The sequence below is a fragment of the Panthera uncia genome, chromosome F1 (assembly GCF_023721935.1).
Source record: "Panthera uncia isolate 11264 chromosome F1, Puncia_PCG_1.0, whole genome shotgun sequence".
Classification (NCBI taxonomy): domain Eukaryota; kingdom Metazoa; phylum Chordata; class Mammalia; order Carnivora; family Felidae; genus Panthera; species Panthera uncia.
In genome coordinates, this window is record NC_064813.1 from 43,902,379 (window position 1) to 43,928,939 (window position 26,561).

General features: G+C 35.4%; 1 protein-coding gene across 2 annotated transcripts in view; it reads left to right on the forward strand.

Moving 5' to 3' along the window:
- The window catches only part of KCNT2 (potassium sodium-activated channel subfamily T member 2), a 359,762-nt gene that overhangs the window by 303,346 nt on the left and 29,855 nt on the right, over nt 1–26,561 (forward strand). The window contains exons 23-26 of one of the 2 annotated variants that reach the window (XM_049634538.1): nt 847–948; nt 5,125–5,208; nt 6,103–6,231; nt 13,534–13,554. In XM_049634538.1, coding sequence (XP_049490495.1) covers nt 847–948; nt 5,125–5,208; nt 6,103–6,231; nt 13,534–13,554 — 336 coding nt within the window. The remainder of the gene's footprint in view (nt 1–846; nt 949–5,124; nt 5,209–6,102; nt 6,232–13,533; nt 13,555–26,561) is intronic. The other variant, XM_049634537.1, reaches the window with a different exon arrangement.

Here is a 26,561-nt window from a genome sequence, read left to right on the forward strand (position 1 = left end):
TTCTTCTTCTTCTTCTTCTTCTTCTTCTTCTTCTTCTTCTTCTCCTCCTCCTCCTCCTCCTCCTCCTCCTCCTCCTCCTCCTCCTTTTTGGCATTTAAAGAACTTAGCTGCAGTTTGGTGTGGCTGGGCACAACTTAAAGGTATTTAGAGAAATGAAAACTCAGATGACAGAAAGTTGGAAACCCCTGGATGTGGTGGCTCCTACCTGCCTATTTTTGTGTCCTCACATAGGAGAATATCCAAAAGCAAAGCTTCCAGGTGTTATGATACTTTATGTGGTTTTAGGGTTTTTTTTTTTGCATTTTATTAAGTCCTTTATTGTGTTTGTTCTTTTTATTATATTACCTCAAGTCTTTTGCAGAAATATATATGAAGAGTAAATATTTTTAACCTAGAGAACAAACTGGTGGTTACCAGAGGACAGGTGGGTGGGGGATGGGTGAAACAGGTGATGGAGACTAAGGAGGGCATTTGTGTGAGCACCCAGTGTCTAAGTAAGTGTTGAATCACTAAATTCTGCACCTGAAACCAATATTACACTGTATGTTAACTAACTGGAATTTAAATAAAAATTTGAAAGAGTAAACACGTGTTTAATATATGAGAGGATTAACCTTCCTTAATTATTGGGTACTTTAACTGGTGAAGAAAACTTGGTCATGAAAAATAAAGGGACGTATTAAAAATGCAGTTATATACACTTACCACAATGTGTGAAGTCATGTACATTTGTAGCCACCAACCGTTTAATGAAAATATCTTCTTCACATGTATCAGGAAAACATAAGCAGAAAAACGTAAAATATAGAATCCTCACACATTTTTCCATTTCAAATTTCTGAACAGAAAGAACGAGAGAAAGGTTCTAATTTGGCCTTTATGTTTCGACTTCCTTTTGCTGCTGGGAGGGTGTTCAGCATCAGTATGTTGGACACACTTCTGTATCAGGTATGTGGTGTTTCCTTCTTTTCTCTCTATCATATTTATCCTAATCTCACTTAGATTTTATTAAATGAATAATCCCTCTAGTGTTTCTCATGCAGCTGTTACCTTAAGATTGGTTTTGGAAGTAATTCAGTGTTTTATTTTGTGTGGTTCATGACAAATGTGCCTGTGAAATATTTTGTAAGAAAAACACTATTTTTCAGAATAATCTATGAAATAATTTTTAGTCATTCTTTAGCATCAGTGTCCTACAGTGTTTACTGTGACATTTTAATACATTTTGCCTATTACTCTCAGCATATTACCACACTAAAAAAAAGAAGCTAAGAAAAAAATGATTATAGTAAAAAAAAGACACCCTTCTTCATAATGCACACTTTTTGGAAATAAGACACCAAATTGATGTCAATAAACTGATAAACCAAGGATGTTTTAAATATCCATTAATTATCGCATACCTTAGAAAATATATTAAAAAGATTTTGCAACATCTAAAACACATTTAGTTTGTTCCTGAACACCAAAGTTAATGTTGTCATTTGATCATAGCTAAGATATTTAGAGATGTTATTTTACACCAATATATTTTAATCTTTTTTTAAGGCTACCAGAAACTGAACAGCAGTAATATTTCATATTCTCTGACTCAAGTAATCAGACAATTTATAAATGTTTCTATTAAGAGAAAAAAGGTATTCATGGAGCTTTAAATTACTTGATAGCTTTAATCTCAAATTACGTATTCAAACATTTTGTTGTGCTGTTTTCTTTTTGATTATGTATTTTATGTACCCTCTTTTGCAATGCTTGACTGAATAAACTAATCTGAAGATAGTTAGAGCTGGCCTTCGGGCTAATTATGCCCCTGAATATGCCTCTAGCAATGTCACAAACCATCTGCTTATGCCAGATGAGTCCAGGAACAAATGCAACAGAGGAGAATAAACACTCCTATTCACCCTGAAGTTTCCAGACACATTATCTGGGCACTCCAAGAGGGGGACCTCCACCCCCACACACCATTCCCACACATATACTTCTGATCTCTTAAGGGATTGAAGAGCAATCCTGAAACTGAACATTTTATGTCACTAGCAGTCAAATGGTGGATGTCATTATGCACCGATGTTTTTCAGATTTCTTAGCCCTGGTATCTTATGTTTCAATAAAATCTCACTAGAAAGGCTAATATATGGGGTAAATAGAAGGGAAACTGTTCTATAGAAGTGGAAAGCAGTGGTTATTTCTTTCTCTTCATTTATACCTTATTTTTTTTTTTGTTGTTATAAATACAAATGTAGGAAGTTGGTGTTTTCTGAAGCTAGCGCCGAAAGCGTGAACTAGAACAATAATTTTCAAAGTAGTAACTGTCTATTTAGCTTTGCCTGACATCAGACAAGATATGTTATGTTTCATTTTTCAGATAGGTAAAGAGTAGTCATTTATGGGTTAAAAAAGATATTAGAAATTATAAGTAAATTTCTAAAATTATATAACAAGCATGCGTGTATTCTTAAGATATATACTAAATGCCATCTAATTTTTTTGGTTAATGATTTGAACCCATCCTCTTGAGGATAAATGTTTATATTATGTATTTAAGAACTATTATTAATGACTAGAATTGTACAGTGATTTACTATTAATGTAATTCTATTCTAGACATAATATCATTTGCTTCCTCAAAGAAAACTCTGATATAGACAGTATTATCAATCACAGTAGAGGAGACACAAGGGCTCAGAAAGATAAATTATCCCATGGTTAGTGTGAACCCGCATCTTCAGACCATGCACATCTCATTTGATTACTCACAACCTCATCCCTGTGGTAAATGAGTCCATATTTGTATAGTGTTTGAGTTTCTTGTGGTACTTTTTTTTTTTTTAACTTACCAGAAGGTTGTTTTTCTTTATTAATATCTTCTCAGTCATCCTTTTTCTCCTTCCCACTTGAAACACAGATCACTTGTACATTTTTAATAGTTTTCTTAATTTTTCTCTTTGTGGACCTGGAAAACAAATGATTAAAAAATAAGTACTAATGGGGCTCCTGGGTGGCTCAGTCTGTTAAGCGTCCAACTCTTGGTCTCAACTCAGGTCTTGATCTCAGCATCATGAGTTCCAGCCTCATGTTGGGCTCTGTGCTGTGTGTGAAGACTACTTAAAAAAATAAGTATTATCTGCGGAGATGTCAGGGAGGGGTGGGGGAGAAAAAAGTATTATCGAAAATAAAATTAAATAGATACTAAAGGAAACTGAAAAAAGGTTCTTCTGTGATTGAATTATATGAGATTGAATGCATGGATTTTGTGATATCAGGTGGGACTGTCCCTTTTTGGCTCATTCCTACCTCTTGTCTTTGACCTGATGACGTTACAGGACAAATGATCTCTGGATAAGGAATACTTCAGTGACAAACACAGTGAACAAATTAGCTGCATTACCACATCTGACTCAAAAATAATTTATAACGGGGGCGCCTGGGTGGCTCAGTCGGTTGAGTGTCCGACTTCAGCTCAGGTCATGATCTCGCGGTTTGTGAGTTCGAGCCCCGTGTCAGGCTGTGTGCTGACAGCTCAGAGCCTGGAGCCTGCTTCGGATTCTGTGTCTCCCTGTCTCTCTGCCCCTTCCATGCTCATGCTCTGTCTCTCTCTGTCTCTCAATAATAAATAAACATTAAAAAAAATAATTTATAATGGTTATTTGCCAAATCCTCAGTTTACTCTCTTTTCCATGAGCGCTTTCAATTTTTCACTTTGGAAAATAGTTTTAAGTAGTTGAGAATGTATTTATTTTATTTTTTTAAACATAATTTATTGTTGGGACGCCTGGGTGGCTCAGTCGGTTGGGCATCCGACTTCAGCTCAGGTCATGATCTCACAGTCTGTGAGTTCGAGCCCCGCATTGGGTTCTGTGCTGACAGCTCGGAGCCTGGAGCCTGCTGCAGATTCTGTGTCTCCCTCTCTCTCTGCCCCTCCCCTGCTCATGCTTAGTCTCTCTCTGTCTCAAAAATAAATAAAAACATTAAAAAATTTTTAAATATAATTTATTGTCAAATTGGTTTCCATACAACACCCAGTGCTCATCCCAAGTGCCCTCCTCCATGCCCATCACCCACTTTCCCCTCTCGCCCACCCCCTCATCAACCCTCAGTTTGTTCTTGAGAATGTGTTTTAAAAGTCTTCTTTAGCACACACACTGAGTTATGAGTGAAGTTGGACAGTGCTTGTCACCACTGCTCTTGATAACTACAAGAAGACTAACACACCTTAAAACCAAACTGCCATTTCTTTGGCCTGAGATAAGGGAATGGATGTGTTTCCTTATGTGCTTGTTTAAGTGGGAGGGTTTAGTTTTCTGATGCTTGCTGTTGGTAAAAAGTACTGGACAAAGTAGTCTAGTAAATGTATTTAAAAGGTATTATACCTTTAAAAAAAGTCTTTGCTATGCAAAATAACTAGACAATTATTTAATCTTTTCATTTTTTTAACACTTGAAGATCAAATTCAAAACAGTCATTTTATATAGTTTATGAAATAATTACATGGCATGGTGAAAATGTACTAGTATTGGTTGAAAGTTTTTCTTTTCACTCAGAGCTAAGAATAAATTGAAGAAGTTGGAAGCATTGTTAACTTAATGCTCTGTTGAGTAGTATTCTAGCAACATATCAAAATATATGCTACCATTTCAAATAGTTTGATGATGATATTTAATGCTAAAATATTAATCATTAATAATTAGACCTACTGAAATATTAGAAATTTATTCTATTAGCAAGGAGCTTAGTCCCAAAGAAACCCTTTGGAATTATCCCCTTGCAAATTTTAGTTTTCAAGGTTTTTTTTTTTTTTTTAATATTCTCTATTTTTTTTAACTCATAGTTTTTTGGTATTGAAAATCTAAAAACACTTTTATCATGACTGATAGCATACATAAAGTTTAAGCATATCAGGATACTCCATAAAACAATCATTCCCCATATTTCCTTATGGACATCTTAACTGTACCTGTGTATTTAAGACACTGACAGGATAGATTTTTATTTCCTTTTTTGTGGGGGCTTAATGATGTGTTATGGGAAGTAACCTTTTGCTGGTTAATGGTAAGATGTTCTCACTGAGCTATTCTGTACATTTCATACACATAATAAATACATATTTTGTTTATATTGCAGTCATTTGTAAAGGATTATATGATTTCTATCACCAGACTTCTGTTGGGATTGGATACTACACCAGGATCAGGGTTTCTTTGCTCTGTAAGTTAATATTTGCTGGAATAGAAGATTGTTCTAAGAGATGTTTCTGAAATCCATCTGTGGTATAGTTTGGCTCACTCATATATGTCACTTTTTTCCTCTAATATGTGCTCAAAGAATATCATCATAGTTTTTTTTAATTCTTTAAAAAATTTTCGGGGAAACATTATTTTAAGTTAATAATCATGAAAATAGCAATTCTATACAAAATTCAGAACCAGTGTCTTTTTTTTCTAGCTGGCATTTGAGACAGTTTCTGACATGACGTTTAACCCCTTAGTTTTAAAAATGAGTACACTATATCCAGGCGTATTCAGTGAAGTGACTGGCCAACTATTAAGATTTTTGATGAGTGAAGAATGACTAGTACTTAATTATGCCTTCTGTCTGGGAGTCCCGTACTCATTCTGCTACACCTTTTTCTCATTATGAGAGTTATTAGGACTTTGGATGGACAGTTTCTTTTTGTGCTGGAGTGTGTTTTGCACTTGTAGCATTTGTAACATTGGCAGACCCTGCCTGCTAAACTTTAGTGGCAGCCTGTAATCATTGCAACATTCACAAAGTCTACACGTTTTGTAACATCTCCCAGTGAACTGACAGTGACTGCTGTCTACCAATATTGAACTAATACAATGTGACTACTGTCTACTCTGTTGAACTAATATAATGTCCTGCTGCCACAAATTGAGTGGTTGGTCTTCTGAAGTTTGAGGAACCCCAGGGATAAGCTGAAGTGAAATGCTATGACTAAGTTCAATACATGGATAAGCACTTACGAATGTCACTTTGAGATTTCAAAGTTTTAATGAATTCTACATTTAAAAAGTGAAAACCAACCACTGTATTTTTACTTTTTTGATGTAATATGTAAATGATTCGTATATCTTATAGATGAAAATCACTGAGGATGACCTATGGATCAGAACTTATGCCAGACTTTACCAGAAGTTGTGCTCTTCTACTGGAGATGTTCCCATTGGGATCTACAGGACTGAGTCCCAGAAACTTACTACATCTGAGGTTTGGAAATAGCAAAATATTTCATTTTAATGATTAGCCTGATTAAATATAGCCATTTCTAATCTTGGAAATGGATTTCTAAAAAAAAATGTCATAGAAAGTGACAAAGAATGCTTTCTGGACATATAGTGTCATCTCAGAGGCAAAAACTTAAATATTTGTTTAAGTAAACTATGTCAGAATTTCACAAAACATTGTTGGCTAAGGGGCTATTCTAGAGTTTATGAACTTTGGGTTCTGAATGCCTTTTGTGGATCTAAGATTTTGCATGTCTAGATTGTCAGGTAGCAAATTAATTTTAAGTAACCTTCTGACACATAAGAGAGCTTCTCAGGGCAAGCAATCTAGCTTTCTAATATACTGCTCATTTCATATACACACATTTGGAAGGAAGTAAATTGAAGTTAGTAAGCGTTGAAACTCACATTTTTCAAACTCTAGATAAAGACTACTCTGAAGCCAAGATAAAACCCTTCAGGAGTAGTACCAGACCTTCCCAGAGGAAAGCTCAGTCATTTTAAAAGCAAAATAGAATCTGTTAATATAGAACAAAATTTCTGATGGCCTCATACAGCTGAAAACATATTCACACTGATCTGGCCCCATAATGTTGTTCTAAATAATTTTTAAATCCTTGGTAAAACATGCACTTTAAGATTTTTTTTTTTTTAATATTTATTCTTGAGACAGAGACGGAGCGTGAACAGGGGAGGGTCAGAGAGAGAGGGAGACACAGAATCTGAAACAGGCTCCAGGCTCTGAGCTGTCAGCACAGAGCCCCGACGCGGGGCTCGAACCCACCAACTGTGAGATCATGACCTGAGCCAAAGTCAGACGCTTAACCGACTGAGCCACCCAGGCGCCCCATAGCATGCACTTTTTAAATTATATTCTTTTATGAAATAAAAATTTTGGATAAATGTACTATTCTACCAATATTTATAAAATTACTTAATATAAATATTTTGAAATATTTTTTCTTGAAATATTCTTGAAATATTTTTCTTCTCAAATACCTTAAAGGTATTTGAAATTTTGGTTAGCCATATTTATTTCTGGTCTTATGCAAAATTAACTCAACTGTGAGGCTCAGATCAGTTATATGTATTTTAGTAATCCATGCAGCCATTTTACCAGTTTGTGTTAAAATCAGTGAATCCATATATATATTCTTATATATATAAAGATAGATATATATATATAAAGAGCTTTATGAGTAAAAGAGTAGATTTTTGTTTATTTGATAAAATTTGTGATTTGACATTTAAAAAAGTAATATTGAGGGCAGCAGGAAATAGTTCAGTTTTTCTTAGGTGTTTTCTGCCACTTTCACTGTAGATCAGGAGTGCTAAAAGGAACTTTATTGCCATCTCTGCTATTTGTAAGATAGTTTAGCCAGATAGTCCTAAAATTTTAAGAATACTGGATCCAAAAAAATTATTATTTGATTAAAAACCTTTAATAGAAGACAAGTGCTTTCACACCTAAGCAATTAACCATTTCTTATTTGAACTTGGTAAATATAAAGGAAATTTACATTCAACAGAGAATTATCATGCTCTTATCTTACATATAGGCTTTGTCAATTTGAATGTAGTAAATTCTGCCCTTGGTCAAGTTCATATTCAGGTCATTTTATATTATTAAGGGACTTTGTTGTATTCTGTTTACATTATATGTAGAGAAGGGATCATAGAGTATTTATATTGCCATGAAGCAGCATTTAACACTATATTTTGGTCAGTTCTTCCCATCACAAAAAAGATCACTTTATTAAAATGTTTATAAATCCCCAAAGCTCTAGCTTATATGGAAAACATATATTCTTGGGGAAATAAAAGGAAACTGAGTTAAATAAAGATGATACCCCTTGTCTTCCTTTATTGAATTCAACTCATCTTTTGGAACATATATTTTTGCCTATTGTATAAAAATTGAGGCAACTTAAATAATTAAAGATAAAAATAAAGCCATCAAGATTTTTTGACAACAAAATATATTAATAGAGGCCGAGAAATGAATGTTATTCTACATCTAAAATGAACTTAGTGCCACAGCTGAGCCAGAATTCTACTTTTACTTTCCTGGCAAGTAAGGCAAAAATAGAACTGTTGAATTATATAGTAATTATAGTCTGATTCATGAAAAGATAAAAATTAATCTTGAGAAAGATTGGTTATTAAAAGAACACATATAATATAAGCTTTCTTATTTAAAAGGTTTTAGATAACATGAAGAAGAGTATCTATCTTCAATCATAGTTTTGTAAGATGCAAAGTGCCATTGAAGTGCATATCTTTTAAATTAATCTTTTATTTATTTTTAAAGGGACATCAATTAAATAATAACTCAGTAAAGAGTTGGATTGGATTTTGTGTGAAGAGGGAAACTTTTTTTCCTGACCATACAAAAACAAAGAATAAGACCTTAGCATCTCTGATGAGATGAAAGAGTGACTCATACATTCCACCATCTTTCTCAAATACCAGATGGTTCAAGAAAAGTCACGTTAGAATTCAAATGATTTACCTTTGCCTCAAATACGAAGGTTGTCTTACTTTAACTGAAGAAAGACACCAGATTTCAGGAGGTAGAAACTTCATTTAATAATTAGAATTGAAGAGTCTAACGTATTCTTTTCGGATAGCTGTCAGATCCCCATTCCCCTTGACAGTTCAGATAGCCGTATTACTGTCCCTCACTCCACACTGGCAAAGATTGAAGATTGTTTCAGTGGAGAGATGACACAGATATTGTGGACTGGGAGACACTAGGCATAGTTGAGGGCAGTGATACACACTAAATTCAGGGAGCTTAGTGCAAGATACATTTTGTATAGTGTACCCATCAGCAGTAGGTTAGAAGAGTCTTCCCTAGGGAATCTGACCAAGCCAAGTGAACAGCCTAAAGATGTAGACATGGGATATTCAATAATCCAGTGATCACCATGAAACTCAATAAAAAATGTTTCACTAGGAGCTTTCAATAAATGTTATCAGTCCCCTACTCTTAAATACGAGTAGACAACTAAAAATTCCATATGTCAAGAAATAGAATGAAACTCAAAGGCACCAAAATAAACAAACATGAAGAAAAAATTATGTAGGAAGGATAGATCATTGAAGAAGAAGACAATTTCAAAGCACAAAATGAAGACTTACACTCCTCAGTATTTACCTAAGACAAATGAAAATACATCCATGCAAAGATTTGCAATTTGCATATGAATGTTCTCAGAAGCATTGTTCATAATAGCCAAAATTTGGAAACAACCTAAATGTCCATCAACTAGTAAACAGATAAACAAAATGTATATCCATACAACAGAATACTATTTATCAATAAAAAGAAACTACTTATATGTACTGTTACTTTGATGAATTCAAAAATATTATGATAGGGATACCTGGGTGGCTCAGTCAGTTAAGCATCTGACTCTTGATTTCAGCTCAGGTCACGATGTCATAGTTGGTGGATTTGAGCCCCATGTCGGGCTCTGTGCTGATAGCTCAGAGCCCGGAGTCTGCCTCAGATTCTGTGTCTCCCTCTCTCTCTGCCCAACCCCCCCTGCTCACTTGCTCTGTCTCTCTCTCTCTCTCTCTCTCTCTCTCTCTCAAAAATAAATAAACATTAAAATAAATAAATGTTTAAAAAATATGTTAAGAAGGCAGACACAAAAAACACATATAGTATGATTTCTTGTTTATGAAATGTCATAAAAAGTGAATGTATGCAGACAGGAAGCAGATTAATAATTGCCTAAAGCAGGGTGAGGTGGAGGAAATGGGGAACCAGTTAATGAACATGATGGGGTTTATTGGGGTATTGGAAATATCCTGAAACTCACTTATGGTCATGGTTTTACAACTTGGTAGATTTACTAAAATATCTGAATTTTACATTTGAAAATTATCTATGTCAAATATATATTATTAGTAAAGTTATATATTGAAAAGTGATCACTAATATTAGAAAGATAAGATATTGCAAGGATGAAAGATGAACAGGAAACGAAATTTTTAAAAGAATATTTAGGAAAGAAGAAAACCTTGGGAACTGAAAATGTAATACCAGAGGTAAAAAAGTTCATATCATAAAGTTGAAGAAATCACCAGGAAACTAGAACAAAATTTCAAAAATGGAAACAGTAAAGAAAAGATAAAATTAGAGGACTAGTCCAGGAGGTCTAAGATCTGAATGATAAGACTTCCATACAGAGGAGATGCGGGAAAATTGAAGAAATATCAGTGTAATAACTTAAGAATAATCCCAGGATAGAAGTGTGTTAATTTTCAAATCAGAAGGGTCATCAAGTGCCCACTATAATGAATTAAAATGAATTCACATCAAGACTCAGCAGCATAAAATTTCAGAATATTAAAGGAAAGAAGATTCAGGAGGAGAGCAAGGGGTAGGTCACATGCAAACTATACTTGGGATTTTTCAACAGCATCTCCGTAAGCCAAAAGACAATGGAACAATGCCTTCAAGATGTTGAGGGAATGTTTCCAACTAGTTCTAGTTCCAATTCTGAACTAGAATTCTATATTCAGCCAAACCTTTCAGACTTGTGGAAAGGTAGGATAAATCATATTTTAGCATTGTCTTCAAAAACATTCTTCCCATGGCTGCTTTCTAAGGAAACTACTCCCACCAAAAGAAATGAATGCACTGAGAAAGGAATCATGGTATGGAAGAAACCAGACATTTTGTAGAATCCAGGCAACAAATATGAGGCTAAGGAAATCCCTCCCCAGGGTTGCAGTGAAAAGACCACTAGGCATAAGAGCAACCTGGAGTGGGTCAGAAGGTTTCAGAGAGATTTCTTCAGGAAGATGAAATCTACAGAATACCTTATATATCTCAATATCTTACAGAAAGATTAGACAATTGCCAAAGACCTTAGGATATATTAAGTACATACATAATTAAACAGTTAATAAAAATAAGACAGTTATTAACTATAGGAATACAGTATTACTACTGACAAAAAAAATTATGCAGGAAATCAATAGTAATCACATTTCCTGTATAGCTCATCTGTAAATTGCATTTAGTCATAGTATGCCCTCAACTTTGATCTGACCAAAATTATATTTGAACAATTTTGAAATGATGGGAGATGGCAAAGTTACTCGAATAAGTGGAAAAGATTAATTCTTCTCCCTTCAGAGTATGAAGTGAATAGATGAAAGCAGAGGCTGGAAAAAAAAAAATTATCAGGCGTGCTATATAGAAACAGAGATAAAAACTACATATCCAGCTAAAAGACATAAAAGCAGATGAACTCTAAGGAAATAAAAGTGATGATAGTGGAAGCTTCTATTTCTCAAAACAAATCATAACATTTTCTGATGAAACTATGTATTTATAACTAGTAAAAACAACTAATAGGTTTATAGTCATATATAGTCATATAAGACCCAATCATTTATTATTTTTCAGATTATACTATCAAGTGTTAAGTTCAGTCCTATCCTGTGGATAATTTTTATTAAATGCCAACATTTCATGTCAGAATATAGTAGGGATAAACACAAGTAAAAACTAGGCCTTGATACACAAGGACTCATGCTGCTCTTGCTGACAAAGAGGAACTACATTTCTGTCCACAATCCTTTATCCACAATTCCGAAATCCAAAATATCTCACTTGAATTGTGAGATTTTAATGTTATTATTCCACTTACAGTTAATATTCTTTTTTTTTTCATGCTTATTTATTTTGAGAGAAAGCATGTGTGCACGAGCTGGGGAGGGGCAGAGAGAGAGGGAGAGAGAAAATCCCAAGCAGGCTCCATGCTGTCAGCACAGAGCCCAAGGCAGGACTCGATCCGAGGAACTGTGAGATCATGACTTGAGCCGAAATCAAGGCTTAACCAACTGAGCCACCCAGGCACCCTTAAAGTGAATATTCTTACTTTTCATTGCAGAAATATTACTATTTTTTATCATGAAATGTTACCAAGACCCACTAGGGACATTTCCTACCATACAGTATATAGTACAGTACCATTTTCCAAAGTCTGTTAAGTTCTTAATTAATAGACATATTTGTTCTTATGGTTGTTTGGTAAGAAAATGTGAAACTGCATTTACCTCGTTTTCCAGTGTACTGAAAGTCCCATTTGTTTGAAGTATATTGTAACCACTGAGAATTGTACTAGAAATTAGAAAAAGATCATTTTAAAGCACATTAAAGTACCAGTATCTCTTCGGTGTGCACAATAAATTAGTGGAATATGTTACTCTGATTGTTGGTCACCTTCACAGTTAGTAAATCCTGTAACTTTAAAGCATGTGATTTAATGGAATAGTTAATCATTGTCCCATCTATCAGTCATTAACTCTTGACTATTAAGGTGAAACGTAGTATTTTTAAATGTACAAAATCACATTAATAAAATTATTTTAATAAGGATTAAGATAGAATAGTTTTGAAATTCTAGCTGCCCATTCTGCCATTATTCACTCAAGCAATGTTTTTATTTTCTTGGGCCATGTGTTAAGAATCCTGAGATCAACAGTTTTAAGGAGCCTGTAATTAAATGTTCATTATGCATTTTTTAGATTTGTGACAACAGTTAGAATGCTAGACGATTTGTCAGACTTGAGTAATGTTATATCAAGGAATATAATTGAAAATTTCGCTTCCACTTATTGAAAAGTGAATAGAATGTTATTCTTTAGAACTGAAGAATAAGATAGCATGACTTTTATATCCCCTAATTACTTAAGGGTTATATGGTGACTGGACAGATCAAGTTTTAGACTTCACAGCCAATGTGAAAGCTCGGAATATTTCTCAAAATGAATTAAATTTATGCATTGGAGAAAAACAATCTTATTACAACATCTAAATTTAGAAGTATTAAATTTTAGAAAACAATTTTATATGAGATGCAAATTTTAAAACAGTACAGATATTAATGCCAACAATGATTATTGAATGCCAATAATCATATCAAATATTCTCTCATGAACTTTGTAAGCTTCTGTCAGTTGTTTTATTTTCTCTACTTGTACCACTTTTTCTTTTGATTAGAGAGACAGTTTTACCAAACAAACAAACAAAAAATAATCGAATAAGAAGTTTCTGGGAAGCTTTTAAAATAATAATCTATTCTTTATCTAATTTTATTCAGAAGTCCCGTGATAAACAATGAATCACATAATTGTAATGTGAGTGCTAAGTGGGGACTTGTCATATTTTGTCTTTGTTGCTGATCGTTTCATGTATGTATTGTTTAGTCATTGTTTAAACTGTATTTTGTATGTTTCTTTTTTCCTTCCTTTGTGTCAGTCTCGAGAAATAGCATCACAAGTAAGTATTTTGTCTCCCTTTCCTCAACCAGTTTAATTGTGAATTCAGAGCTGTTAAAAGGAAAGAATATTAATGATTGAATTCAATATTTCAGATATTAAAATAAAACAAATTGATTAAGCTGAGGTGTTATAAATGCTCTATTTTCAAGTTAGTGTGTCTGTATTTCCCTAATAAGATTGTGAGATCATTTTACCTGTTTGTCTTCAAACAATGTTTATGTATTAATCCAATCATATGTTTTACTGTGTGATGTCATTACCTACTCATCACTTAGTGGCTGTGGATTGTCTGTCTGTCCTTGAGTGAGGGGCCCACCTTAAATGCAAGCAGCTGGGACTGAAAATGTGATATGAAACATACCTTTTTGTACACTTCCTGTGTAGGCTGGTCCCCCTAGAAGGGGTTATAGGAACAATAGGACGTGGGATGGCTTTCTCTAGCATACTTTTTAATGTTGAATTTATTCTTTAATAGTTTTAATTTATTGTCATGAAGAAACCATCAGTTTAGTGTTTGATAACAGTGATCAGTGCTAATAATTGATTTATTACAATGAAAACAAAGTTCTTAATATTATGTATGTATACATGCACTTATATTGCTGAAAACCTTGATATCATCTTCCTGTGATTTGTATTTTTAATTTTATTTTCCACTTTCTTCGTATAAACTATGGTAAACAATTGTCATTATGGTCTTAGCACCTAACACACACTCCCAAACATTAACATAATTAATGTAACTATTACAAATCTAAGCATTTTCAACTTTAAAAATTGCATTTTGAATGTGAAAGCAGTGGTAGAATTCAGCCCATTAAGTGTAAAACTTGTGTGCCAAAGTTGCCATCTGAGAGTACACGTCTGTTTTTCAGCTTGTTGAATTTTGGAGAAAAGTTCTGTATTATATTATCCAAATTTTTGGTGTAATGACTATTGTCTTACCTATGTCATACATTTGAATCTATATAATAAATGCAAATTCTGTTCACTAAATTATTTTAAACATCTTAAATTATTTATTTAAGGTTTTAAAAGTTGCAGCTATTATATTTTTCAGTATTCTTCTTTTGTTTTATTGTATATTAAATCTTTTAGAATTTACTAAGTAATCGCCAAGGAAACTTCACTTTGGGGTGCATGAATGATGTTTTAGAGGACTGCTTTCCAACCTATTTCACATGATGGTCCACACTGAAAATATAGTGTTTGTTTGGCATGAAGACGCTCAGGGGTTTCAGCTACCATGACTGCCTGCAGGTTGAGCAAATTAAGATCAAATTTTATCTCAATGTAGAACATATCCCTGGCACAGAATGATTTTGGGGAACATGTTTTAGAGTTTTATTGTTGCTTTTTTAGAATGTTTTATAACACTTTGAGTTCAAATGAGATCAAACATATATTTCTAAAGTTTTAATTTATACCAATATCTGACCTGACCAGCTGCACAAATGAAATTTCAAGTGCAGTGAATTGGCATCCAATATTTAATAAAATATTTGGTAATATGTCACAAGCCAAGTTGTTTCACCTTGCTTTTCCTTAAGGGATTCTCAGGTATAAGTCCAGATGTGGTAGAAACACAGTGGTAGAAACACTTGCTAGGGTTTCCTCTGTGTCCCAGGAAAAACAAAATTTTCATTTGGTCAAAAACTTTATAGTTTTATGTTTGGAAATGGACTGAATCTTTCAGATGTAGGTTTTGGCTATGTTGCAGTTCTACCTATTGATTCAGATGTTCTGCATTTGTATTCAGGTGGTACACATCACCATCACCTCTTTTCTCTAACTTACCACTTGGGGGCTAAAAGGCAAAAGTTTGGCACATTGCTGAATCATGGCAGCCAATTGCAAGTTTACCCATGGAGGTTTTTTCTTTCTCATAGATATTATTCTAGGTCTAAACATCTTTCAGTCAGCTCCCTGTGTAAGCAAAGTGTCTTCCCTTTCATTTACTGGAGGGTTTGAGTCTTCCAATATAAGTATCGTTCTTGCAATACTTTTTATGGAGGAAAAAAACCTCTAATTGTACTGTGGATATGAAGACATTTATCTTTGTAATTCTGATTGTTTCTACAACAATTTTCACCTTTTCGAGCTCTAATTTTTGTTTTTAGGTTTTTTTCTCTCCCCATCAACTCTCTCCCTTTACCTTTGAATATATATGGGTTTCCCAAATTCTCAAGAAAAATTTCCCCTTTTATTCTTTTTCTTTCTTATCTTATTCTTGTTGTTAAAATCTGAGAAAAGCTCATATGGCTGTTTATTCTATTCCTTATCAATGTCTTCCACAGCTTCTCCCCACTACTGTATTTATTCTCTTCTTGAATCACTAAAAGTCTTTAGCCAAAATCATGGACATTTTAAACTAGTTTTAATTTATTTAGACATCATATAACCTTTATCAGGGTTCATTATCTTCTACATCTTAAAATTATTTACCCTCAGTTTTTATATTATGAGTTACTTTCTTTATGTGTTTTACCTGTTTTTATTGGTTCATTTCTTAAACTTCCCTCCCTCTTTCTATTGTTCAATTTCTGCCTATAACAGCTCATTTGAGATACTGCCAACGTGATCTCCCATCTGAAGGCTTGTCCTTAACCCGTTGTCCGTGGGATTGGCTCTGGAGCTCAAGACTCCCAAGTAGCTGCAGCAATCTAGGACTTCTAGGACTGGTCTTCATCTTTAACTTCCAGAAAGTGCTCCATTAACCACCTGAGTTTAGGCTAAAGTTCATTGCAAGTAGTCTCACCTGGAGGCTTAATCTTGATCCCTGCCCAGTGCTAAGCACTTTATTATTTTATTTAATCCTCACCATAAGCCAATATGGCAGACAATATTATTCTCATTTTTTTAAGTTTATTTATTTACTTTGAAAGAGAGACAGAGAGAGCAAGTGGGGGAGGGACAGAAGGAGAGGGCAAGTCCAAAGCAGGCTCCACACTGTCAGCACAGAGCCTGATGCGGAGCTCGAACTCACAAACCGTGAGATCATTACCTGAGCCAAACCAAGCGTCGGTGCTAAACCGACTGAGCCACCCAGGCGCCCCAACATTATTCGCGTTTTTAAAGCAGAGATATAGAGAAGTTAACTTGACTAAGGTCAAAAGCCCTGGAAATAGCAGACCTGGTTTTAGAATTTATCACTGACACCAGAGCCTCTTTTAATCACCAGGTCTCACTGTAGCAGCCTCTACCGGTTTCTGAACTACCTCTCTCTTTTCCACCATCTGCTCTGAGGTCCTCAGATGCTTTGTTTAAGAATCAACATGGGAACTGACACTGGAACCATAAGCAGGCATTTACTAAATGTATGTTTTATAGTCTTTTGGTCTTTTTCTACACTTGATCTTGCAACAGTCGTTGTGTCTTACGGTTTCAATTATTACCTCTATGTTGATGGATGGCAGATTTGTGTTTTCCATCCTTGTAATTTATAAAAATGAAGACAAACCTATTTTCTGCCAGATCGTGTTCACTTTGTTATCTACTAGGAGGTAAAAATATTTATTGAGCACCACTAGGCACCCGATGCACCCATCAAGATGATCGGTACGTGTCAGTAAACATACAAGAAAGATTTCTTAGAAAGCTAACATGAAAACTTCATGTCTTTTCTTGAATTTAATTACCTCTTGGTGGATTTACAATATCTAAATTCTCTTCCCTTCAATATCTTGCATAGAACAGATTAATGATCATATTCCTTACTTTATTCACATGATGCATGATGCATATAGTGGATATTTGATGCCTACTATATCAGATCAAATTTCTTATTGCTGGATTTTACACTACTTTATATTCTAACCATTCTTTATTGATAATCTTTCTGTCCCTGTGTCTGCTACAGATCATTTATTCAGTTACTCTGCCTGACCAAATGAGAAATGAACTTGGTATCAGATGATCTGGGTTTAAATGTTGGCTTCTCCTTTTACTAGCTGTGTGTTAAATGGTCTCTTCTCAACACACAGCAAAGTGAAGACTAAGTAGGGAGCATATGATTATCACTTCACAAATTAGAATAAAGGGCAGTTGTGTGTTAATTATTCATAGCTAATGGCAAACGATTCTGGAGCAGAGTACATAGAGTACCATAGATCTTATTTCATCAGTTTTCACTGCTGCACCATTTTGAGTGGATGACATTCCTTAGAAAGCATTTGTATCAACACACTTAAATTTATAAAATAATATAATAGTAAGTATTCTTGTGATTTGGATAAATACTTTATAATATTAGTCAAACATGTATATATTCACTATATACCTCAAATGCATTCTAATTACACACACACACACACACACACACACACACACACACACACACACCGTGAGTCTAAGCTCATCTGTAATTTTGTTTCACAATTTCTCTTACAGAAAATATACTCTTAGATCTTTTTTCTTACCTTATTTTACAATTATTTAAAAATATTTTCTGGCTTTTATTCTTATCTTGTGCATTTCCACCGCCAGGAAAGCATTTCTTACTTGCATTATGTCCTTACTCTAACTTAATAAGAATCTCATTGAAACACTTATTAGCAGGAAGCTGTTTAAGTGAATCCAATCTGTTTGATTTAATTTAACTACATAGTCATGATTTTCTGTCCACTTAACATCTTAAACTGCATGGAGATCATGCTTTCACTCTGCACAGCCATAAGAAGTAAATTAGGCCTTTAGTTACAGCTTTCTGTTGAATGGCCACTAGAGTCTACAAAATCAGAACCAGATGGAAAATTATAAGATTGATCTAGGTCTGCATAATGGAGTGGTGTTCTGTAAGCAACAGTATACTTGGATCAATAATACTGTTTTGTGTAGATTCTTTACATGAGAATGTGAACATTTATATCTGTGAAGTCTTATATCGTTGTATCTATTCTTCTTTTTTTATTTTTATTTTTTTAGAGGGGGAGGTGAGGGAGAGGGAGAGGGAGAAGGAATCAGGCTCCACACTCAGTGCAGAGCCCAACATGGGGTTCAATCCCGTGACCCTGAGATCATGACCTTAGCTGAAATCAAGAGTCAGATGCTCCACTCAGTCACCGAGGCACTCCCATTATGCCTGCAATTTAATTAAGACATTAAATATATCACAGAAATTTTCTTTCCACAGGCTCATTTATCCATAACTACCATACGTTTTAGGTCAGTGGTTCTCAAATGATAGAAAAAAGAAAGGGGGAGAGAGAAACAGTGTTTAAAATGGTGGAATTGGCCCATTAGAATCACTGTAATGGTTTTTCATGAATTTATATGCGTAAGTCCTTTTATTCTGGACTGTAAAATGCTGGAGGTGATAGAATGATATCCTCCCTAACTTGCCCTACAATGGGTAGGATCTGCCCCCACACACATATACTCACTGTTGAAACCATTGTTTTAGGCTGTGTATTCCTGTAATTCTGGAAAGTGGTAAGAGAAAATTGAACTGTGAAGAAGACAGAGCTGGCAATGAAAATATGATTCTAATAATGTAAGCCATTGGAATGCCTTTATGAGGATGTTAAACCTATGTGCTTATTCAGTGCTCTTCTATTTGTTGATTGTAAGTCAGTTTATTCAGATGTATAAGCTATTTACACACACACACACACACAAGTATGTATAATACATTAAAACCTAATCATAGAAACCCCAAAAGGGTGTTTTATGTAGAAAGCAAGTACACTCTTATGTTTATTTGTTTCTAGACATAAAATGGATGAATTGGTCAAAGAAAACCACTCTTTAGTTTCCTTATAAACCAAATTTAATGATGATGAAATCAATCTAAATTTGGGCCAGACTTTCATTCTGGCCTAGTGGACACACATCAACATGTGGCAGACGACAGTTAAAGTTAAATAACAATTAGAAGACTGAAGGGGTGTCTTGAGACCTACAAAAAAAGTACTTGTCAAATATGTGGTAATAGCAATTCTGATGCCGATAATATCACTTTCTCTTTAAAAAGACAAAAAACGTAAGCATTACTTGGAGAAGAAATGCTATACCTTCAGAGAAGACAAAAGCTTTCCACTACTACACAGTGAAAAAAAGTGGACATCATCTGACTTCAAAAGAAAAACAATGAGAAAATAGTGTAAAATAGTGTTAGTGGCATTGGTTAGTGACATTTTCATGGAAACATGACATAATAAAGGCATTTTCATTAAACATTTAAAATATATTTCTGAACACTACAACTTAAAAGAGTTATGCATACTTTAGAGAAATATTAACCTTTAAATATTGCTGTTTAGCAAATTCTTTTCTCAGGATCACCAGTCACTTCTATAACATACTTGTATGAATAAAAGGTGCGTAACTTTTATTTAAAAATCTCTCATCATGGGTAGTGCTATGGTCTTAAATAAGCTAATGACCTTTTATTATGTATTTTCCTCTTCCTCAGTGCCTCTATAACAATAGCTATTATTTATGACATATATAGTAGAGGGCAAAAAGCTGTAGTAAGAACTATTTGATAATAGTCATCACCCATTCTATTCCATAAAAAATGCTTCATTCTTGGCTTCCTGAATAGTCAATTTTTCTATACATTCTCATATTCTTAATTTCTTATTTCTCATCTATTTCATATTCCCCAACTGAGGATTCTGAGGTATAAAAGTTAAAACGAGGGCATTATCTCTAAACCACATCTTTTTTTTTTTTTTTTTTACCTTTTTTAAGGTTTATTTATTTGGGGGGGGGGCGTGGAGAGGCAGAGAGAGAGGGAAAGAGAGAATCCCATGCAGGCTCCAAGCTATCAGCACAGAGCCCGATGCTGAGCTCAAACTCATGAACCATGAGATCATGACCTGATCTGAAATCAAGTCGATGCTAAACTGACTGAGCCACCCAGCCCCTGTGGCCCAACACCTATCTTTTCATTATTAAAATTCCCAACTTATATTAGTTAATCATAAATAGAAGCTTGGGAGGACTCTACAGATACAGCATAAAACTGCACAGCATAAAACTTGACAATTGACGGCAACACAACTCAAAAATTTTGCTGAGCAGCAGGAAGTGAAATCAGTTAATAAGCCTCAGCAAAAGAAGATCCTCAGTGGTAGTGGCCATTGCCTGCATACCTTGCTTGCTGTGCCAAATATTGAGATCAACCCTCATAGACAGGAGGGACACCTTTACCCAAATCTGGTAAAAGTGTTGAGACTGGCGATTCCACATGTGCACCAAGAGGGTAGGGTAAAGGGCCATAAGTCACTGTATTGGTCTGAGTCTTCCAGAGAAACAGAACCAAAAGGAGATAGATATATATATATATATATATATATATATATATATATATATATGAGAGAGAGAGAGAGAGGTAGATGTGTTTGTGTGTGTGTGTGTGTTTCTTATTATAAGGAATTGGCTTATGCAATTATGGGGAGCAAGAAGTCCCAAGATCTTCAGTTGGCAAGCTGGAGACCCAGGAGAGCTCGTGGTGTAACTCTAGTCTGAGTCTGAAGGCCTGAGAGTCAGGAGAGCTGAGATGGAAGCCGCATTCAAGGGCTGCATTCAAGGGCTGAAGACTGGTGTTCAAAGTTGAAGCAGTTAAGTAGAATAGCCTTTTGTTCTACTCAGATCTTCAGTTGATTAAATGGGGCCCACCCACATTGGGGAGTACTACCTGCTTTACTCAGTCTACCAATTCAGATGTTAGTCTCATTCAGAAACACCCTTACAGACACACCTAGGATAACGTTTGGCCAGATGTTTGGGCACCTGTGGCTTAGTCATGTTGACACACAAAATTAACCTTCATGAGTTCACTCTTTGTCAGTTAGGCACCTTATACATCTGTTCAAAACATGCTTAATCTCCAAAGACAATAACAAGGTCCTAATTCCTTTTAACATGTTAACATAACTATTTTGCGTACAAATAAAAACACACTAAGTCCTTCACCAAAGGGGAGCTAAAGTCCTTGAGTGATGTTTCCTTGTCTCCCTGATGTCTGTAACTTAAATAGTATGCTGTAAAATTAACAATACTTAAATAGTATGATATAAAGCCTATACATTTTACATTACATGATAAAGAAATAAGAGAGGGAAGAAAACAAAAATATTTCTTAACACACATGCACACAGTCAAATAAATTTATAACAAAATAAGGGAGAGATATGCATGACAATTGCGTTCCTTATTTCTGTTAACTATTCACTTGGTCATAGCTGGTACTTCCTTCCTCTACCTTTTGTATTCTATATTCCTGTTGCCTTCAGCCAGCACCTGTCTGGTGAGGTGGCTCAAATCTTCATTCCTGTCTAGTGGTCTGGGCCATTAGTAGTTCTATCTGGATTGGATTCTTGCAGTTTTCCATTGACCTAACCCACAGAGTACAATAATACTAAGAGAGCCCTAAAGGAGCTCGCTCCTTTGTTCGCAAAGAAGAGTAGCCATTTGCAGAGGATGGCAGGGTTTTGCTCCCAACAGCATCCCTATCTGCCAGCAACACTGCACACACCATTGGTTTTACTAGATCCTAGAGCCCAAGTGGCAGAGCACTTGCATAGCAGCCTGGACCTCTTACAGAGCCTTTTTTTTTTTGGTCTGGGCTACTAAAAATTGGCAGGTTTTGGGGTCACTCAGTAAATGGGCCAGAGTTAACACACCCAGATGAGGAATGTGTTGCCTCTACTGTCCAAAAAAGCCCACTAGGTATTGTGCTTCTTTTTTGGTACCCTTGAAATGTCACTGAAGTAAGAGCTCCCTGTATTTTTTTTTTTTATTTTAAATTTTTTTTTCAACGTTTTTTATTTATTTTTGGGACAGAGAGAGACAGAGCATGAACGGGGGAGGGGCAGAGAGAGAGGGAGACACAGGATCGGAAACAGGCTCCAGGCTCCGAGCCATCAGCCCAGAGCCTGACGCGGGGCTCGAACTCACGGACCGCGAGATCGTGACCTGGCTGAAGTCGGACGCTTAACCGACTGCGCCACCCAGGCGCCCCGCCCCCTGTATTTTTGCCAGATCCGTCTTCCACCTTCTGACATGCAAATGTCTTATCAGTAAGTTTTGGGTAGTTGCTACTTCCTGCTTACTAGGTCCAATCAGCATAATGTCATCAATGTAACTGGCATGATATCTTGTGGAAGGGAAAGGTTGTCAAGGTCCCTACAAACTAAATTATGGCATAGAGCTGGAGAGGTGATATACCAGTGAGGTAGAACGGTGAAGATGTCCTTGGCAGCCGAGAGCAAAATGCTTCTGGTGTTTCTTATTGATGGAGATGGATAAAAAGACATGTACCAGATCAATAGCTACATACTAGGTACAGGGGATGTGTTAATTTGTTCAAGCAGTGAAACCACATCTGGTGTAGCAGCTGCAGTTGGAGTTAACTACCTAGTTAAATTTAGGATAATCCACTGTCAGTCTCCAAGCTCCATTTGTCTTCTGCACTTGCCAAATAGGTGAGTTGAGTGGGATTGTGGTGGGAATCACCGCAACTGCATATTTCAGGTCCTTGATGGTGGCGCTGATTTCTGCAGTCCATCTAGGAATTTGGTATTGCTTTTGGTTTAATATTTTCTTCCACTGGTCTAGTGGCTTCTGCTTGCCCTTTCCCATCATAGTAGGTCAGTATGGTCAGGGAGCCAATGTGGGGCTGGAATTGGAAAAATATCATTAGGATGGGTTCTGGGAACTACTGAGTCCACTGTGTGACAGACCTGAGCTATTGGTCACATGACGACCATAAGCTCCTACCCTGACTGGTGGACCAAAGTGATGTTTTGAGTGTCCTGGAATTAGAATCATTTCAGAGCCAGTCTCCAGTAGTCTTTTTAAAAGGTCAGATTATTTCCTTTTCTTCAGTGTACAATCACCCTGGTAAAAGGTTGTATGTCTCTTTGGGGAAGGCTGGGAAAAAGATTAACGGTATAAGTTTTTGGTACTATGCCAGATCCTTCCGCAAAAGGAACAAGCTTCTTCTCCTATGAAGCGTTCTAGTTGTGTAAACTGACTCAATTCTGGGGATTATTTGAAAGTCTGTGACACTCTATTTTTATGATTCAGGTTAGATTTTTGTTCACTTGACCTAGATGTTTTATGCTTATGCAGATCAGGTAAGAGTTTAGTGGGTTTTCCCACCTATTTTACCTGTAGGAACACCAGTGCCATGGGTCTGTGCAAGTCAGACTATTCTGCTTGCTGCTTTGACTCTGTTGTCCATTATAACCATGCTTACCTTGGGCAGTTGATTGCTACCACTTGGCCCATGCCTCCTTGGGATCCAGCTACTCCATTGCATTCAGGTTTCCCAACTGAGTGACTGCAATTATCAGACTATGGTCTGGCCCAGGGAGAAGAGTGATCTTGGAACTCTTCAAGGGTACCGAGGCTCTGCTCACAAATTTATTCCTCACAATTGCGGTGAAAGGAATGCCTTCTAGACCCTCTCACTGTGGGTGAATATGTTTTAAGTGAAAAATCTACTCTTACATTCCAGTCTTCTCACAACTTTAAATCCCTTGCTTTACATTAAACCAGATTAGATTCCGCATGTCCAACTTGCTTACTGTGGGTCACCTTTTGGTACATGTTTCAGCCAATCAACCAGATAAACTGTTAGAACCCTTTCTAACTCCCCAAGCTGAAACTTTCAGTGCAGAATCTCTACTTAATGAGTCCATATCAATAAATACTGCCTGATCCAACTTTATGTTTCTTCTACCATTGTCCCACACCCTTAATATCCACTCCCACACACGTTGCCCAGATTTTGGTCTATGTAAATTAGACAACTCTCAAGTAGTTCTTTTGGAGTATAACTTCCTAAACATGTGATGAAAAATAAAGTAGCTAATATATATGCCATCCATCTATCATGTACATCTTTAGGAATCACTTTACTAGGACACCTGATATAATAATACAGCCAATTAAAATAAGAACCACATTCCCTTCTCAATTTGTTCTTAGTAGCTCAGATGAATGTAAATTCTATGGAAGACAGCCACCATGTTGTTAGCAATTACATAACAATAATATTTAAGATCTTAAAGAAGAAAAAAGTATGATTTTCTGGGTCTAAAAGCACAAGGAAGGCTGTTAGGTAATTGAAACCCCTGTACACTGATTGTTTCTGAATGACAGTTTTAAAGGCCCAGGGGAAAAAATGAACCACAATGTGAGAAATAATATCAAGATGATAAATTAGCTAGGTTTCAAAATTCCACAGAGACCAAAGAAAGGAAAGATTTAATTAAACACACATTCATGCACACACACACACGAAATATTGCCAAGGATGTGTGAATATGCAACTTAATGTATAAATTTAGAACAAACAATAAAAAAGGAAAGTGAATTCATAAGCATAAGAGTAACTGATTAGGATTGATTTTCTTTTAGGGACAATAACAGAAAGATAGGTACTAGATATGGGGTGGGGGAGATGGAAGGAGAAAGAGGAGAAAAAAGAGAAGAGAGAGAGAGAGAGATGTATTCTGTTCAACAGTGCTAGAAAGCTAGGATAAGTCTGTGGATTATTTAGCACTGTCTCTAAATAGACAACCTGGGATTTTTTTTCACTTGGACATAAAATTAAATTTTGACTTTGAAGTTATCAGATTGGAATGGTGAGTTACTAGAGGTTCTACGTGCTATGGGTAAACTTTATATTCACAGACTAATAGATGAAATAGAACATGGAGACGAAATATCTGATTTTTAGATACAGAAAATGAAGTCAAGAGATTGAAATTAGTTTTGCTATTCCACCAGGTGATTAACTTTTAAAAAGAAGCTATCATTTGAGCCTTAGTTCTTGAGTAATTATTTGACTTTAGAATTTATATTAGAGAATTACTACAGAATTCTCTTGTTTGTTTTTGCATCGAAAATTGTGAAAATTGTCACTATTTTTCAAGAAGCTCAGTTCGTTTGTTCAAAGTCATGAGGTATTAGCCTGGTAGGACTGAAAATACAATGTAGTATTGGATTCCAAAGTCAGCATATTTTAGACTATAATGTTGTTTATTGTCTACTTATCTCTGTGATTCTGAAAATATGCTGAAAATACATCTAAATACAATGTAACTAGTTATTTTCTATCTTTTCTTAGATCACAGACTAAAGGAATTGGTTAATCTGAGCCTTTATAGAAAGTGGGGAAACATCTTTTTGTGAACTTTTTTTAATACAAAGAAATGTCCATGAGACCCCAGATCACTAGCCAAGGTGCATATGGATTAAATTCAGATGATCTCTCAAGTATTCTTATAATTTAACCTTCCTTTAAATTTTTTTATGTTTATTTATTTTTGAGAGAGAGAGATGGAGTGCGAGCAGGGGAGGGGCAGAGAGAGAGAGAGAGAGAGACGCAGAATCCGAAGCAGGTTCCAGGCTCCGAGCTGTTAGTACAGAGCCCTATGTGGGTCTCGAACTCAGGAAAGATGAGATCATGACCTGAGCCAAAGTCAGTTGCCTAACCGACTGAGCCACCCAGGCGCTCCTAACCTTCCTTTAATGAAAAACATTAGATAGGAATTCTTTTATAAAGTGTTAAACTAACATACCTTTAGTGATTTCATTTTCCTCAGTTTTCTTTAACAACAATTCAGGATGTCTTCAATCATAAATCACATAGCACAGTTTAAGTCTATTTTAAAGCCTATAAAACTATTCTTAAGGGAGTCATGAATCTAGATTACAAACACTCACTTTCAAACTATTGGGTGAATTGATTTATTTTAAAATACCACTTTGTTCCACAGATTGCTCAATAACCTTATGACATGAATAACTTCAACAACAAAAAAAAAAGAGAGGAAGTTGAACTGAGTCATTTTGGTGTGTGTGTGTGTGTGTGTGTGTGTGTGTGTGTGTGTGTGCATGTGTGTGTGTGCGTGCATGTGTTTGTGTGTGTAGAGTGTGGAAAAGAATGTTTGATATATATTGTGATTCTGACACTTTCTACCTTTCTGAAAACAATGAAACTAAGCTGTTTTAGGCATAAGAAACATTTTCTGCCAGTTCTCATTC